The following is a 13,332-nucleotide window of genomic DNA, read 5'->3' as shown; positions in this document are numbered from 1 at the left end:
GTAGCTGTGGTGCCCGTGTCAGTAGTAGCAGTGGTAGCTGTGCTGCCCGTGTCAGTAGTAGCAGTGGTAGCTGTGCTGCCCGTGTCAGTAGTAGCAGTGGTAGCTGTGCTGCCCGTGTCAGTAGTAGCAGTGGTAGCTGTGCTGCCCGTGTCAGTAGTAGCAGTGGTAGCTGTGGTGTCTGTGGTGCCCGTGTCAGTAGTAGCAGTGGTGCCCGTTTTAGTAGTAGCAGTGGTGCCCGTGTCAGTAGTAGCAGTGGTGCCCGTGTTAGTAGTAGCAGTGGTGCCCGTGCCAGTAGTAGCAGTGGTGCCCGTGTTAGTGGTAGCAGTGGTGCCCGTGTCAGTAGTAGCTGTGGTGCCCGTGTCAGTGGTAGCACCTTTATTCTTGGCAGGACTTTAACTACAAAACAAAATTATAGACCAAATAAAAAAGTTTTACAATACAACTCATCTTCAACATGAAGCTAATAGCAGTGCTATGTCTGATCTGGTCATTGGCTATCAGGGTCTTAGCAGTGCTTGCCTCCAGTGATCCCCTGCAGTGCATTTTCAGCCAGGATGGCATCATACTACCTCCTCAAAAACGGATTACTCACACACTTTTGCCCAATTAGATTTGTAAATAGAGGTATATAGATGATGTGTTTATCGTGTAATTTAACAATCAATGGTTCCCCTGTACAGGCTTTTAAAAACAAAAATGTGTATATCATATTTTCGATTTGTATCTTTGCTTTAAGGTTTAGCCTCATATTGACAGACAGAAATTGAGTTCGGAGAGGATAGAGTTTATGTCCCTGTTTCAGAGGATGTTCCAGGGTTGTTGTTCTTTTTTAGACTTAATGTGACGTGGCCGTGATCTGTGTGGAATTTGAGGGCCTTACTGTAGAGTAGTTGATATGACTTGGATCTGTGACTGCATAAGCTACTAAACTACTGCTGAGGGGGGGGGGGCAATAGGTGAATCTACCCTTTCCTTTCACTTAACAATGCACAAAACTGACCTGTATTTGTCTCTCTGTTGTGTTATATGTCTTGTGTTTTTATAGTGTAAATATGTATATATATATGTTCAATCTATATTTTTATTGTTTTTGTGTCTGAGAGCTGCTAACTTAATTCCATTGTACTTGTGCAATGACAAATGAATATATTCTATTCATTTCTTCTATTCTATAAGTAATGAACAGACCCAGGCTTTTACAGAGCTGCATTAACTGTTTGACATTTCTGTTTACAATACTGTCATTGCTCTCAAGTGTACTCTCAAGATATTACTTTTGAATTATCTGGGTGTCATTAATGTATGTATTTCCATTTAAAGATTCTGTGTGTCATTTATGTATGTATTCCCATTTGAATCATCTGTGTGTCATTAATGAGCATCAGCTGACATAGCAGCCAATGAGATGATGAGACACTGTGTCAAGATTTATTGTAATTAAGATTTAAATTACCTAATTCAGTTTTTAAATAGAGGATTTATCTGAACTGGTATTCACGAGTTATCATGCCACAGCGCATAAGACAGACTCCTTTTAGAATCCACAGATTGTGTAATTATGGGTACATCACTTTCAACAGCTGAAAGGTTAAGCACACAACAGCTGTATGTGTGTGTGTGTATTTGTGTTTGTATCATTTGTGTTTTCAGTTGGCCCTCATGACTAGAGCTGTAAGTAAACCTTTCCCCACATACACAGAAGACAGCACCTCCCACAGACAGAAAACATGAAAGGCTTCTCTCCGGTATGAACTGGTGGTATGATATTGTGGCTGAGGAGGGAATGGGCTTCCACACTGAAAACATTGGTAAGGCTTTTCCCCCAGTATTAATCCTCTGATGAATCTTGAGCTCATTTATCCAGCAGTGTGCCTCTTCATATTTTGAGCAGGGACGTGCGGTCAGGGGAGGCAGGGGAGGCAGAGCCTCACCTGTCATCGTGAAAAGTAAAAGTAAAAGTAAAAAAACCCTACTGATCTGTGCTATACATGTAATTTCTACATGATTCCAATCATTTCAAGCATTTTTATCATCAAAATCGCTGAATTTGCGCATGTCTTTTTCAGACAGGAGGCAGTGCCTCACCTCAGATTGCGCAATCCCTCACAAACTGGGTTTAGCGCATGCGTAGAACCTATTTAGTCTTGTTGATCTGAGATAAAATCGCATTGCAAAATCACAGAGGTGAGGCACACAGTACCTCTGCCTCAATGAAGGGGGCGTGTGAGAGCCCACCGGTCGCGTTTATGCTGGTTCTGCCGTTGCTCTTCTTCTACACTTATATTTGACCCTGACTGCGAAAATGGAAGATTCTATTGCTAAGCTAAAACATTTCTCTGGATGGATGGATGGTGGATGGATGGTTATCCAGTTGCTACGCTAGCTAATAAGCTAGCTAAGGAAACTTAATAACCTTAAACGATTTAATTGGAAGAGTTCAATTTGCATGAAATTATAGCTGGTTATCTTGCTGATGTTATAGTCTCCTCGATTTAACTCTTAAAATTATAATGGGAAAAGGTAGAAACCCTCAGGGTGCTTGTGCAACTTCGTATGAAAGAGTTAATATTCACGAGTACATAGTCATGAGTGCATATTCAAACATGTTAACACGAGTTCATCACAAACTAGCGAATGCCGGGGAAAATACCTTACCTATACCTGTGTAAAGAATGCTGAGAACAACCAGTAGTCAATGTGCAAGCTGCCAATTGAATGGTGATTTAAGATACTCTATTGGGTTTATGTATTTGTAAATCTGACTCAGTGAGAGCCAGTGCCTCACCAGCCACGAACCTCACCGCACGTCACTGATTTTGAGCATTTATTTTCCCTCAGTATGTATAATGAGGTGGTGCATAAGTTTACCAGGAAAAAGTAACCCTTCAAGGAGTGAGTTTTCTGCAAATCATTCCAGAATTGTATCATACAGTTCTAGAATTTACATGAACTGCCATTCATAACGGTGGCTTGAGATCATTATTACACCATCAAAAGGAACCTTTAGTTGGCAACATTCTAGTCACATATTGTGGTCATACTCCTCCTTTGTGATCGTACTCCTCAAAGAGGAATAGAGTGTGAAAGTTACAGATCCAGTCAATTTGTCTTGTCTCCATTCCCAACACAAACTCTTGTAAGGTCAAGTATTGTAATGATGACCTTTTTTATCATTTGTAGAAATACAACCGAAATAAATACAATTCACATCATTAAAAAGTTTTTACTTTTGGCAGTATTCCCGCAGAATTAGCAGGACTCTTAACTACATAGAGTTTCACCAGCATACAATATAATATAAACATGCAGGCGAAGAAGACACATAATCACCATGAGAATGAATGGGTGTCTACATTTCAAATACATCCACACATTGTGCATTCCTAAGGTTTTGTCCCAGTATGTGTGATCTGATATCTGGTGACATCTGTGGATGTGGGCAAATGGTACGCGTATACTGTGATATGGTATTTCGCTTGTATGTATGTATCTTCTGACGTCTTTTCAGACAAGCCGGTTGACTAAAAGCCTTTTTACACTGACAACACTGATGAAGTTTCTTTTGTGTATTCTCAGTTGAGTGTTGAACATTGACGAAAGGGCCATCCACACTGAGAACACTAATTTCCACCAGTACAGGGTGGATGACATCATAGAATGCAGGGAGCCTCTTTTCACTTGTACTTCACAGAGGGCACTTTTCTCATGAATGTAGTTTCAGATGAACCTTGAGGGTAAATAGTGTCTTAATAGCCTTTCCACAAAGATGGGGCTTTTCCCCAGTATGAATCCTCTGGTGTCTCTTGAAATGAGAAATTTGACTAAAAGTCTTTCCACAATCAGAACAATGATGAGTCTTTCCACAATCTGAACAATGATGTGGCTTTTATACAGTATGTGTATTCTGATGGGTGGTAAGATTTGAACTACTCCTGAAATTCTTCCCACATATAGTGCAGAGACAGGGCTTTTATCCAGTGTGGGTCATCTTGTGTTTCTTGAGTTGACCCATTTCAGTAAAGGCCTTTCCACACTGAGAACACTGATATGGTTTTTCTCCAGTGTGGATCCTCTGGTGTTTCTTGAGATTAAACGTTTGACTAAAGACCTTTCCACACAGAGAACACGGATGTGGCTTTTCTCCAGTGTGGATCTTCTGGTGTGACTTCAGATGAACCATTTGAGTAAAGGACTTTCCACACTGAGAACACTGATGTGGCTTTTCTCCAGTGTGGATCCTCTGGTGAATCTTGAGATTAGTCATTTGACTAAAGACCTTTCCACACTGAGAACACTGATGTGGCCTTTCTCCAGTGTGGATCCTCTGGTGTGTCTTGAAGTTAGACATTTGGCTAAAAGTCTTTCCACACTGAGAACAATGATATCGCTTTTCTCCAGTGTGGATACTCTGGTGTTTTTTTAGATAACCTATTTGACTAAAGGTCTTTCCACACTGAGAACACTGATGTAGCTTTTCTCCAGTGTGGATCCCCTGGTGTGTCTTGAGAGAAGACGTTTGGCTAAAAGTCTTTCCACACTGAGAACACTGATACGGCTTTTCTCCAGTGTGGATCCTTTGGTGTGTCTTGAGATCACCTGTTTTACTAAAGCTCTTTCCACACTGAGAACAATGATATGACTTTTCTCCAGTGTGGATCCTCTGGTGTGTTTTGAGATGAGCCATTTGACTAAAGGACTTTCCACACTGAAAACATTGATGGGGCTTTTCTCCAGTGTGTGTTAGTTGATGAATTGCAAGAGCGGAAGGTGCAGCAAAGGTTTTAAAACACTGGGAGCATTCATGTTTTTTCTTCCTTGTGTTCGATTGCTGATGTCTAATGGCTTTCTTTCTTCTTTCCTCTGTAATCCCTTTGCTTGAATGGATCCTCTGAACGTCACCTATAACATTAGAAAATATTTTTTAAATAAGGTCCTCTCTCTTCGATTTGTTAGATTAGTCCTACAACACAAAAAAATGTATTTTTGATTGACTGGCTATTTGCTAGAATAGTATATCACTTTGAAGTCCCTTAGGCTAATGTGAACACCTAGAGACTACACTGTAAATGTAAGCAGAGATACAAGCACATGAGTAAGAGATCTGGAGACAAAAGGATGGCAGGCATTTTAAAGGATTTAAATGTAACAGTCTACAAATTATATCCCTTCATTAAGATATTCCCATGGTATCTCTATTCTCCTTTAATAAGTCTCACATGTCATTGAATAAAGCACAGGATAAAGCGAGGGGGTTCAACACGTTTGTTTTTAAACCAACTTTTAAATCACCTTCAACAGTAGTTCCAATGGCAATGGCATGAAACATTATTAAATATTTAATTATTATATGAACAGATATTAACTTGAGATGACTGATGCAACTTACCTGTAGGAGTACAGTCGTCAGGACCATATTCTCTCAAATCAGATGTTTCTTCCTGTTTAATTTCCAATGGTGAATACACTGGAGATGTGTATATTTCAGTCTCACAGTCAGGTTCCAATCCAGGCTTTTCTTCCCCTTTCGGATTTGCAGACAGATACTCTTGCAGGAAATCATCAAATTCTTCTTCTTTGAACTCCTCCTTCACTGATATGAGCAGTTGTGATGGTTCAGTAGATCCTGACATTTCAGACTTTTTTCTCTCAAGAAAATCCTTCAATGCAAGACCAATATAGTGAATATTGTGGGAGCCTGGCCTTGCAAGGGCAAACAGTGGGTACACAAAGTGGAAAAAAGAGAAGTCAGACACAGGAGTTGCGGTGAACAGAACTTAGGTTTATTGTACAAACTGAAGGGGGAAAAGGGAGGGGGCGCAAAAAGGTAACTCAGCAATCTTCACCGGTCTGGCCGTTGGCGTCAGGGGCTCCGTCGGGCTCTTCCCTGAGACAAGAGAGAGATAGAGAGCGATTACTCGTCTTCAGTAATATATGTAGCAGGCCGCGGGCCTCTTACCCTGAGACTGTCTTGGAAGGCGTCTGGTTCTCACTCCTCTGTAGCGCAAGACAGTCTGGCTTCCGTATCCTCTGGTTGAGTTTAAAAAAGGCTCCTGATTGCCTGATTGATTGAGTGCACCTGGGAGGGACAACCAGAGACACCTGGGTGGGGAGGAGTTCCCTATGAGAAACTTCTGGGGTAGTACCGCCCCTCCAACACCATGCCTCTTAATCGCCTTCGTTTGGCTGCACTCAGCCATGTGGGGCACTGCTCACCGGCTGGGCCATCACATACCCCCCCCCTCAGCTCCGAACCACGGTGGGGAGCGGCAGACCACAGGCAGTCGTCCCTTCTTGACATGGCATCAGCGTTCCCATGCAGTCTTCCGGCTCTGTGTTCCACTGTAAACTTAAAGTCCTGTAGGTGTAGAAACCAACGGGTTATTCTGGCATTCCTATCTTTATTGAAGGCCATCCACTTCAATGGTGCGTGGTCAGTGACCAACGTAAACTCTCGACCCAGTAAGTGATACCTTAACTTTCCGATTGCCCATTTAACTGCTAGGCACTCCTTTTCTATGGTCGCATAATTCTTCTCATGGGGAAGTAGTTTGCGGCTAACAAAGGTTATGGGGTATTCACTTCCATCCTGTACTTGGGACAGGACTGCCCCAAGGCCTACCTCTGATGCATCTGTCTGAAGCACAAACCTCTTGCCAAAGTCGGGGGTGTGTAGCACGGTTTCGCTGCAGAGGGCTTTCTTCAAGGCGTTGAAGGCCCGCTGTGTCTGTTCCGTCCACTTCACCCGGTTAGATGCACTTTTGCTTGTCAGCTCATGTAAAGGGGCTGCTAAAGAGGCAAAGTTAGGAATGAACTGTCTGTAATACCCCACTAACCCGAGAAAGGTTCTCACCTGCCGTTTAGTCTGGGGTTGGGGCCAGGTTGTAATGGCATCCACCTTCTTTACTTGGGGTTTCACATTTCCTCGTCCGACAGTGTACCCAAGGTAATTCGCCTCCTCCAAGGCGAGGGAGCACTTTGCAGGGTTGGCTGTCAGTCCCGCCTCTCGTAAGGCCTGGAGAACAGCTTCTAGGTGCTGCAGATGGTTCTCCCATGACGTGCTATGGATAACAATGTCGTCCAGGTATGCTGCAGCGTAGTCCTGGTGTGGCCGGAGCACCTTATCCATGAGCCTCTGGAACGTTGCCGGGGCTCCATGAAGACCAAATGGAAGGACTCGATAGTGGAAGGCACCATCTGGCGTTGAGAAGGCCGTCTTCTCCCTTGCCTGTGGGGTGAGTGGAACCTGCCAATATCCTTTGGTTAAATCTAGCGTGGAGATGAACCGGGCAGGTCCTAACCTCTCGACCAGCTCATCTACCCGGGGCATAGGGTAGGTGTCAAACAGAGAAATCTCATTTAACTTTCGATAGTCATTGCAGAACCTAATGCTGCCATCCGGCTTTCCAACAAGGACTATCGGACTGGACCAGGCACTGTGTGACTCCTCCACCACCCCAAGGTCAAGCATTTTCCTCACCTCGTTTCTGATGGCCTCCCGTCTGGCCTCTGGGATTCGGTATGGTCGTAGCCTTACTGTCTTTCCCGGCTCTGTTCTGATGTCATGGGCGATGACTGTTGTTCGTCCCGGGGCCTCAGAGAAGACATCTCTGTTTCTATCGAGCAGTTCTCGGAGGTCTTGTCCTTGCCGGGACGACAGCTGGTCACCCATTTTCACTGGCGGGAGGACCTGGGGAGGCAGGTTAGCTACCAGGACATTGGAGGGGACAGGGAGAGGCTCACGCCATGGCTTCAGTAAATTTACGTGGTAAAGTTGTTGGGCTTTCCTACGGCCTGTCTGCCGTACACGGTAATTCACGGGCCCCACCCGTTCCAGTATTTCATACGGCCCTTGCCACTTGGCTAAAAACTTGCAATCATTTGTCGGAATTAAAACCATTACCTTGTCTCCTGGTTTGAACTCTCTCACCTGGGCTCCACGGTTGTATACTTGTGCCTGTTGCGCTTGGGCTTGCTGCATGTGCTCCCGAACTAAGGGCCAGACTTGGGTCATTCGGTGGTGCATTTGTTCCACATGCTCCACGATGCTGCGCTGGGTGGACGGCTGCTGCTCCCAGGCTTCCTTGGCCACATCCAGCAAGCCCCGAGGCCTCCGACCGTACAGAAGCTCGAACGGTGAAAATCCAGTGGAACCCTGGGGTACTTCGCGTATAGAGAACAGAACATAAGGCAGCAGCTGGTCCCAGTTCTTACCATCAACAGCGATTACCTTGCGCAGCATGTGTTTTAAGGTTTTGTTGAACCTCTCTACAAGTCCATCGGTCTGAGGGTGATAGACAGAGGTTCTGATTTGTTTCACCTTTAGGCTTTGGCACAAACATTTCATCACTTTAGACATAAAGCAGGACCCTTGGTCTGTCAGGATTCCTTCTGGCAGGCCCACTCTACTGAAGAGCAGAAACATCTCCCTGGCGACCACCTTCCCAGTAGCAGACCGTAGAGGAATTGCCTCCGGGTAACGGGTTGCATAATCCAGGATCACTAGGATATAGCGGTGACCACGGCTAGACTTTGGTAAGGGCCCAACTATGTCCATGCCAATCCTGCTAAAGGGTGTTTCAATAATGGGAAGGGGTATCAGAGGACTTCGGTACTCTACCTTTGGGGAGTTGATTTGACACTCGGCACAATGTCGGCAGTACTCCTCCACGGCCCTCTTGACTCCCGGCCAGTAGAAACGGCTGAGAACACGTTCATACGTCTTCTCCCTTCCTAAATGTGCCCCTAGTAAGTGGGAGTGGGCTAGGTACAACACTTTTGAAGCATACTCTTTTGGGATAAGCAACTGTTCACAGATATCAGAGTTCTTCTTAGTTACCCGATATAACAGCTTATCCTTGATCCTAAAATGTGGAAAAGACACTTGACTCACCCCATCCTGCTTTTGACCTTCTATCACTTGGACGTCTCTCCAGGCTTGGGTCAGGTTGGGATCCCGCAGCTGGGCCGAGCCGAATTGTCCTGGCCTAAGACCTTCCTCCATTTCAACTTCCGGAAATTGAGAGAACACCTCGTCTGAGTGTATGTCTTCCAGGGGCTCCACCTCAGCTGCCCGTTCAGGGTCTGTTGCTGTGGTCTGGGTGTGGACAGCCTTACCCACGTCGTCATCAGAAGTTTCAGCAGGGCTACCATCGGGGGATATTGCAGCCCAGGCGGGGCGAGTTACGGACTTTCCTATCTTCACAGGTCGTTTTTTTGTTCGCCGTTTTGGGTCCCTTGCCTTCGCTGGCCAGTAGCGGGAGAAGAGGGGGCTGTCCCGGCCAAAAAGCACAGGAACCGGCAGTTGCTCGACGACCCCAACCTGTAGAGCGAATCTTCCTCGAGGAGTGATCACTTCGATTTTGGAGGTTGGATACTTCCGGGTGTCCCCGTGGATGCAGGACACAGACAGCTCTTCACCCCAGGGTGCACTGGCGAATTGTGGTCGGACGAGGGAGACCATACTTCCGGAGTCTAAGAGTGCCTCTGTGTCTCTCCCTGCAATCTTCACCGGAAACTTTGGGGCTGGTGCTCCCTCATGGGCCCAACAGGTAGTGAGGTGGTGGCAGTAGAGGCCCTTGTTATCGGTAGACCCGGCTGTCGGCATTGGCTCATCCCGATCAGGACACTCTCTGGCTAGGTGTCCCTCTTTGCCACAGGAAAAACATCGTGGGACTGGAGGCCACTGGGTTCGTCTTGCAGCCGGTCCGGTCCAGCCAGAGGGCGTTCGGGCTGGTGGGGAACTGAAAGCTTTGCCTACCATCTCTCTCTCTGTCTTGGCTTTAGAATTGTTTGGCTTGTTATTTTCTGACCGCATCAGACTAGCCATCACCCGGTGATTTTCTAATAAGGCTACTAACGTGTCTACATTGGGAGGCCCCTGCTGGGCGACATACCTCTTGGCATCGTTTGGCAAGCCCCGTATACACCGATCAATCACCACTCTGTCCACTATGGGCGGCCCTTCTGCTTCTTCCAGCCAGCTCCTGGTTAGACGGACTAGACCCATCACCTGTGCCCGGACGGGGAGAGCGGGGTCGTAGCTCCAGTCATGCACTCGCTGTGCCTTGGCAGGGAGGCTAAGTCCATATTGAGCTAGGATGGCAGTCTTTACCTTATCGAAACTCACGGCATCTGCAGCTGAAAGATCCCGACAGGCTTTCTGAGCTTCGCCGGTCAAGAAAGGCATAAGGTTGTTCGCCCATTCTGCTCTTGGCCATTTCTCTCTCGTTGCCGCCCTTTCAAACAGGGTAATATAGGTCTCGACGTCATCATCTGGCGTCAGTTTAGTCAGCACCTCTTTTGGCTTTCGCTCTTTCGGTTTTCCTGTTGCTCTACACAGCTCTACTACAGCTGTCTGCAGATTGGCTTGCGAGGTCAGAATGGCTTTCAAGATCTCTTCCATGTTCGACCTTCTCCTCTGATCCGACGTGCTCTATTCCAACTCGGTATACCCACTGATAGCGAAGACTCAGAATGCTCGCATTCTCCACCATATGTGGGAGCCTGGCCTTGCAAGGGCAAACAGTGGGTACACAAAGTGGAAAAAAGAGAAGTCAGACACAGGAGTTGCGGTGAACAGAACTTAGGTTTATTGTACAAACTGAAGGGGGAAAAGGGAGGGGGCGCAAAAAGGTAACTCAGCAATCTTCACCGGTCTGGCCGTTGGCGTCAGGGGCTCCGTCGGGCTCTTCCCTGAGACAAGAGAGAGATAGAGAGCGATTACTCGTCTTCAGTAATATATGTAGCAGGCCGCGGGCCTCTTACCCTGAGACTGTCTTGGAAGGCGTCTGGTTCTCACTCCTCTGTAGCGCAAGACAGTCTGGCTTCCGTATCCTCTGGTTGAGTTTAAAAAGGCTCCTGATTGCCTGATTGATTGAGTGCACCTGGGAGGGACAACCAGAGACACCTGGGTGGGGAGGAGTTCCCTATGAGAAACTTCTGGGGTAGTACCGCCCCTCCAACACCATGCCTCTTAATCGCCTTCGTTTGGCTGCACTCAGCCATGTGGGGCACTGCTCACCGGCTGGGCCATCACAATATGTGCAAACAAAGAACTACAGTGTAGTTGTACTGTTGGAGACTTACACTTCTGCGGAACGCTTCCAGAGAATTACACACATACTCCTTCAGAGCATCCCAGTACCAGTCAGTTCAGGTCTAGTTAATAAATTAAATCTAACATTCCTTCAATGCAAGGATGACATAGTTAATTAAAGAATTACAGAATAGTTGTATTGTTGTTGAATTACACACATACAGTATCTATCCAGAGCATCCAGGTGTCTACCTTACAAAGGTGAGTTCAGTATCCATCCAGAGCATCCCAGTGTCGACCTTACAAAGATGAGTTCAGTATCCATCCAGAGCATTCCAGTGTCCACCTTCCAAAGATGAGTTAAGACTCCCCTCTGTGGTGTTAATATAGTGCATCCTCTGTGTGACCCACTACCTTCCTGGATTCAAGCCTAACCAATCAGCTGCCGGAGCTTTTGGAATGCAAACTAGAATTACAAAAGATTACGAGAAGGAATTCCATGAGCATCGTTCACATGTGATGATCCTCAGGTGGGTGTGGTCAGGGTTCAACCAGCAGAGACAACACAAAGGAGGGTAGATGGGTCATTCCTGGATGTGTGAACTGAAAGGTGATTGGTGGGGGAAGGGAAGTTGGGAATGGGTTAGAGGTGTGAACTAAAAGGTGATTGTGTAAGTGGGGTGGGCTGGTAAACTGAAGAAACCCTCCAAACAGAAATAAAAGAATAAAAGTTTCTTAGGATATGATAAAGTACACGGAGGGTCATATCTTGGCATCAGTATCCCGGACATTTAGCCCTGTTAACACTGAACACTTTTAATTTGTTATTTTCCTTTGAATGAGAGAGGCAGTAGAGTATCTTGCCCCGCTAGAAGGTCTGCACTCCTATGCTTAAATACCCTACATTAATAATAGAACAGAAATAAATACAATTCATTGTATTTCAATTCAATTCAAATACAAATAATTGAAAAAGGGTATTTTTGCAGTACCCCCACTGAAATGAATGGGAGGCTACATTTCATACACACACATCAGTAGCCTAATCATCAGTGATTCATGTATACACCTTATGAAGGACCAAGGGGGTCACCCCACGTTTTTGGGATGTGGCGACTGGACTGGGTGGTGTAGTATTATGGGATGCATCACTATAACACTGATGGGTTTAACACACAATAAACTGTATATGTGTGTGTGGGGGTTTGTTTCTGTATAATGTGTGTTGATTAAAAGATGGCTTGACTAGAGCTTTAAATAAACCTTTCCCCACATTGACAGCACTCAAATGGTTTGTCCCCAGTATGGACTCTCTGATGTCTGTATAGAACTGACCACCAAAGACAGCTCTTCCTACAGACAGTACACATGAAAGGCTTCTCTCCGGTATGAACTGGTGGTGTGATATTGTGGCTGAGGAGTGAACAGGCTTCCATACTGAGAACATTGAACAAAGGAGTGTAGTAGGGGGTGGTGTGGATGTGTGAACTGAGAGGTTATGGGTAGAAAAGGGTAGGGGGATTGGGGTGGTAATATGAAGAAAGCCTCCATTCTTATCAGAATTTTTCATACTTCATGTTCGAGGACTTTTCATTAGTTTTTTTGTTTTGACTCTGAGTAGCAGTAGAGTATCTGGTCCATCTAGAATATTGTGTACTATTTGTATTAATAATACAACAGAAATGAATACAATTTTTTAAAGGGTTTATTTTTGGCAGCAATCCCACTAAAAACACAGGAACATACTCAAACCTACATAGAGATTTACCAGCAACCATTCTTAATTAAATCTGCAGGTCCGTAAGGCAACATAAGAATGAATGGGTGTCAACTTTTCAAACATAGGCATCATAGGCTGTTCATCAATGGACTTCTGAAGTTACCAAAAGAAAACAGACATCAAATGAATGCATGTCTACACTTCACAAACACACACCCACTGACACACACAAGGGAAATCCACTGAGTTTTACAAAATGTGTATGGGATTAGAATGCACCTTCAGTTTATAGACCTTTACATAAGGGACAGTCCTACATGTGGTGTCTTCCTTTTCTTCAGAACAGTCTAGACTATCTAGATCTTCAATTATTTGATATGATAATACATATCATATTTCTTTTATTTAAGTCAATATATGAAGGGAGGAAAAGATTGCATCTTTTGACATTGTTATGTGTTGACATGTACCTCATCTTAAAATGCTGGTAGGAAAGGTATCTTGTCATCATTGTGTAGGAGGGAACCATGATGGTGGAATTCTCAATGAGTTAGCGATTTGGAAAAATGTGTGCTCA

The 13,332-nt window shown here is 45.3% G+C and overlaps 2 protein-coding genes across 2 annotated transcripts; both read right to left on the bottom strand.

The window, feature by feature from the left end:
• Window positions 1-3,970: 3,970 nt before the first annotated feature.
• On the bottom strand, window positions 3,971-4,567 carry LOC116224925 (zinc finger protein 79-like; the record flags this gene model as incomplete). The annotated part of the gene is made up of 1 exon (XM_031585815.1): window positions 3,971-4,567. A coding segment is annotated over one exon (597 nt), but the record flags the coding sequence as incomplete, so codon positions are not given.
• Window positions 4,568-5,740: 1,173 nt separating this feature from the next.
• On the bottom strand, window positions 5,741-10,869 carry LOC116225018. Its single transcript, XM_031586398.2, has 2 exons — window positions 8,891-10,869; window positions 5,741-5,884 (listed from the first exon to the last, which is right to left on the bottom strand). Exons 1-2 carry the CDS (start codon window positions 10,400-10,402, stop codon window positions 5,861-5,863), a joined length of 1,536 nt encoding a protein of 511 aa, XP_031442258.1. The 5' UTR covers window positions 10,403-10,869; the 3' UTR covers window positions 5,741-5,860.
• Between the last annotated feature and the right edge of the window lie 2,463 nt (window positions 10,870-13,332).

The sequence above is a fragment of the Clupea harengus genome, chromosome 19 (assembly GCF_900700415.2).
Source record: "Clupea harengus chromosome 19, Ch_v2.0.2, whole genome shotgun sequence".
NCBI lineage: Eukaryota > Metazoa > Chordata > Actinopteri > Clupeiformes > Clupeidae > Clupea > Clupea harengus.
Note: the sequence above shows the minus strand (reverse complement) of the source record. Positions and strands in the feature narration are given on the sequence as shown.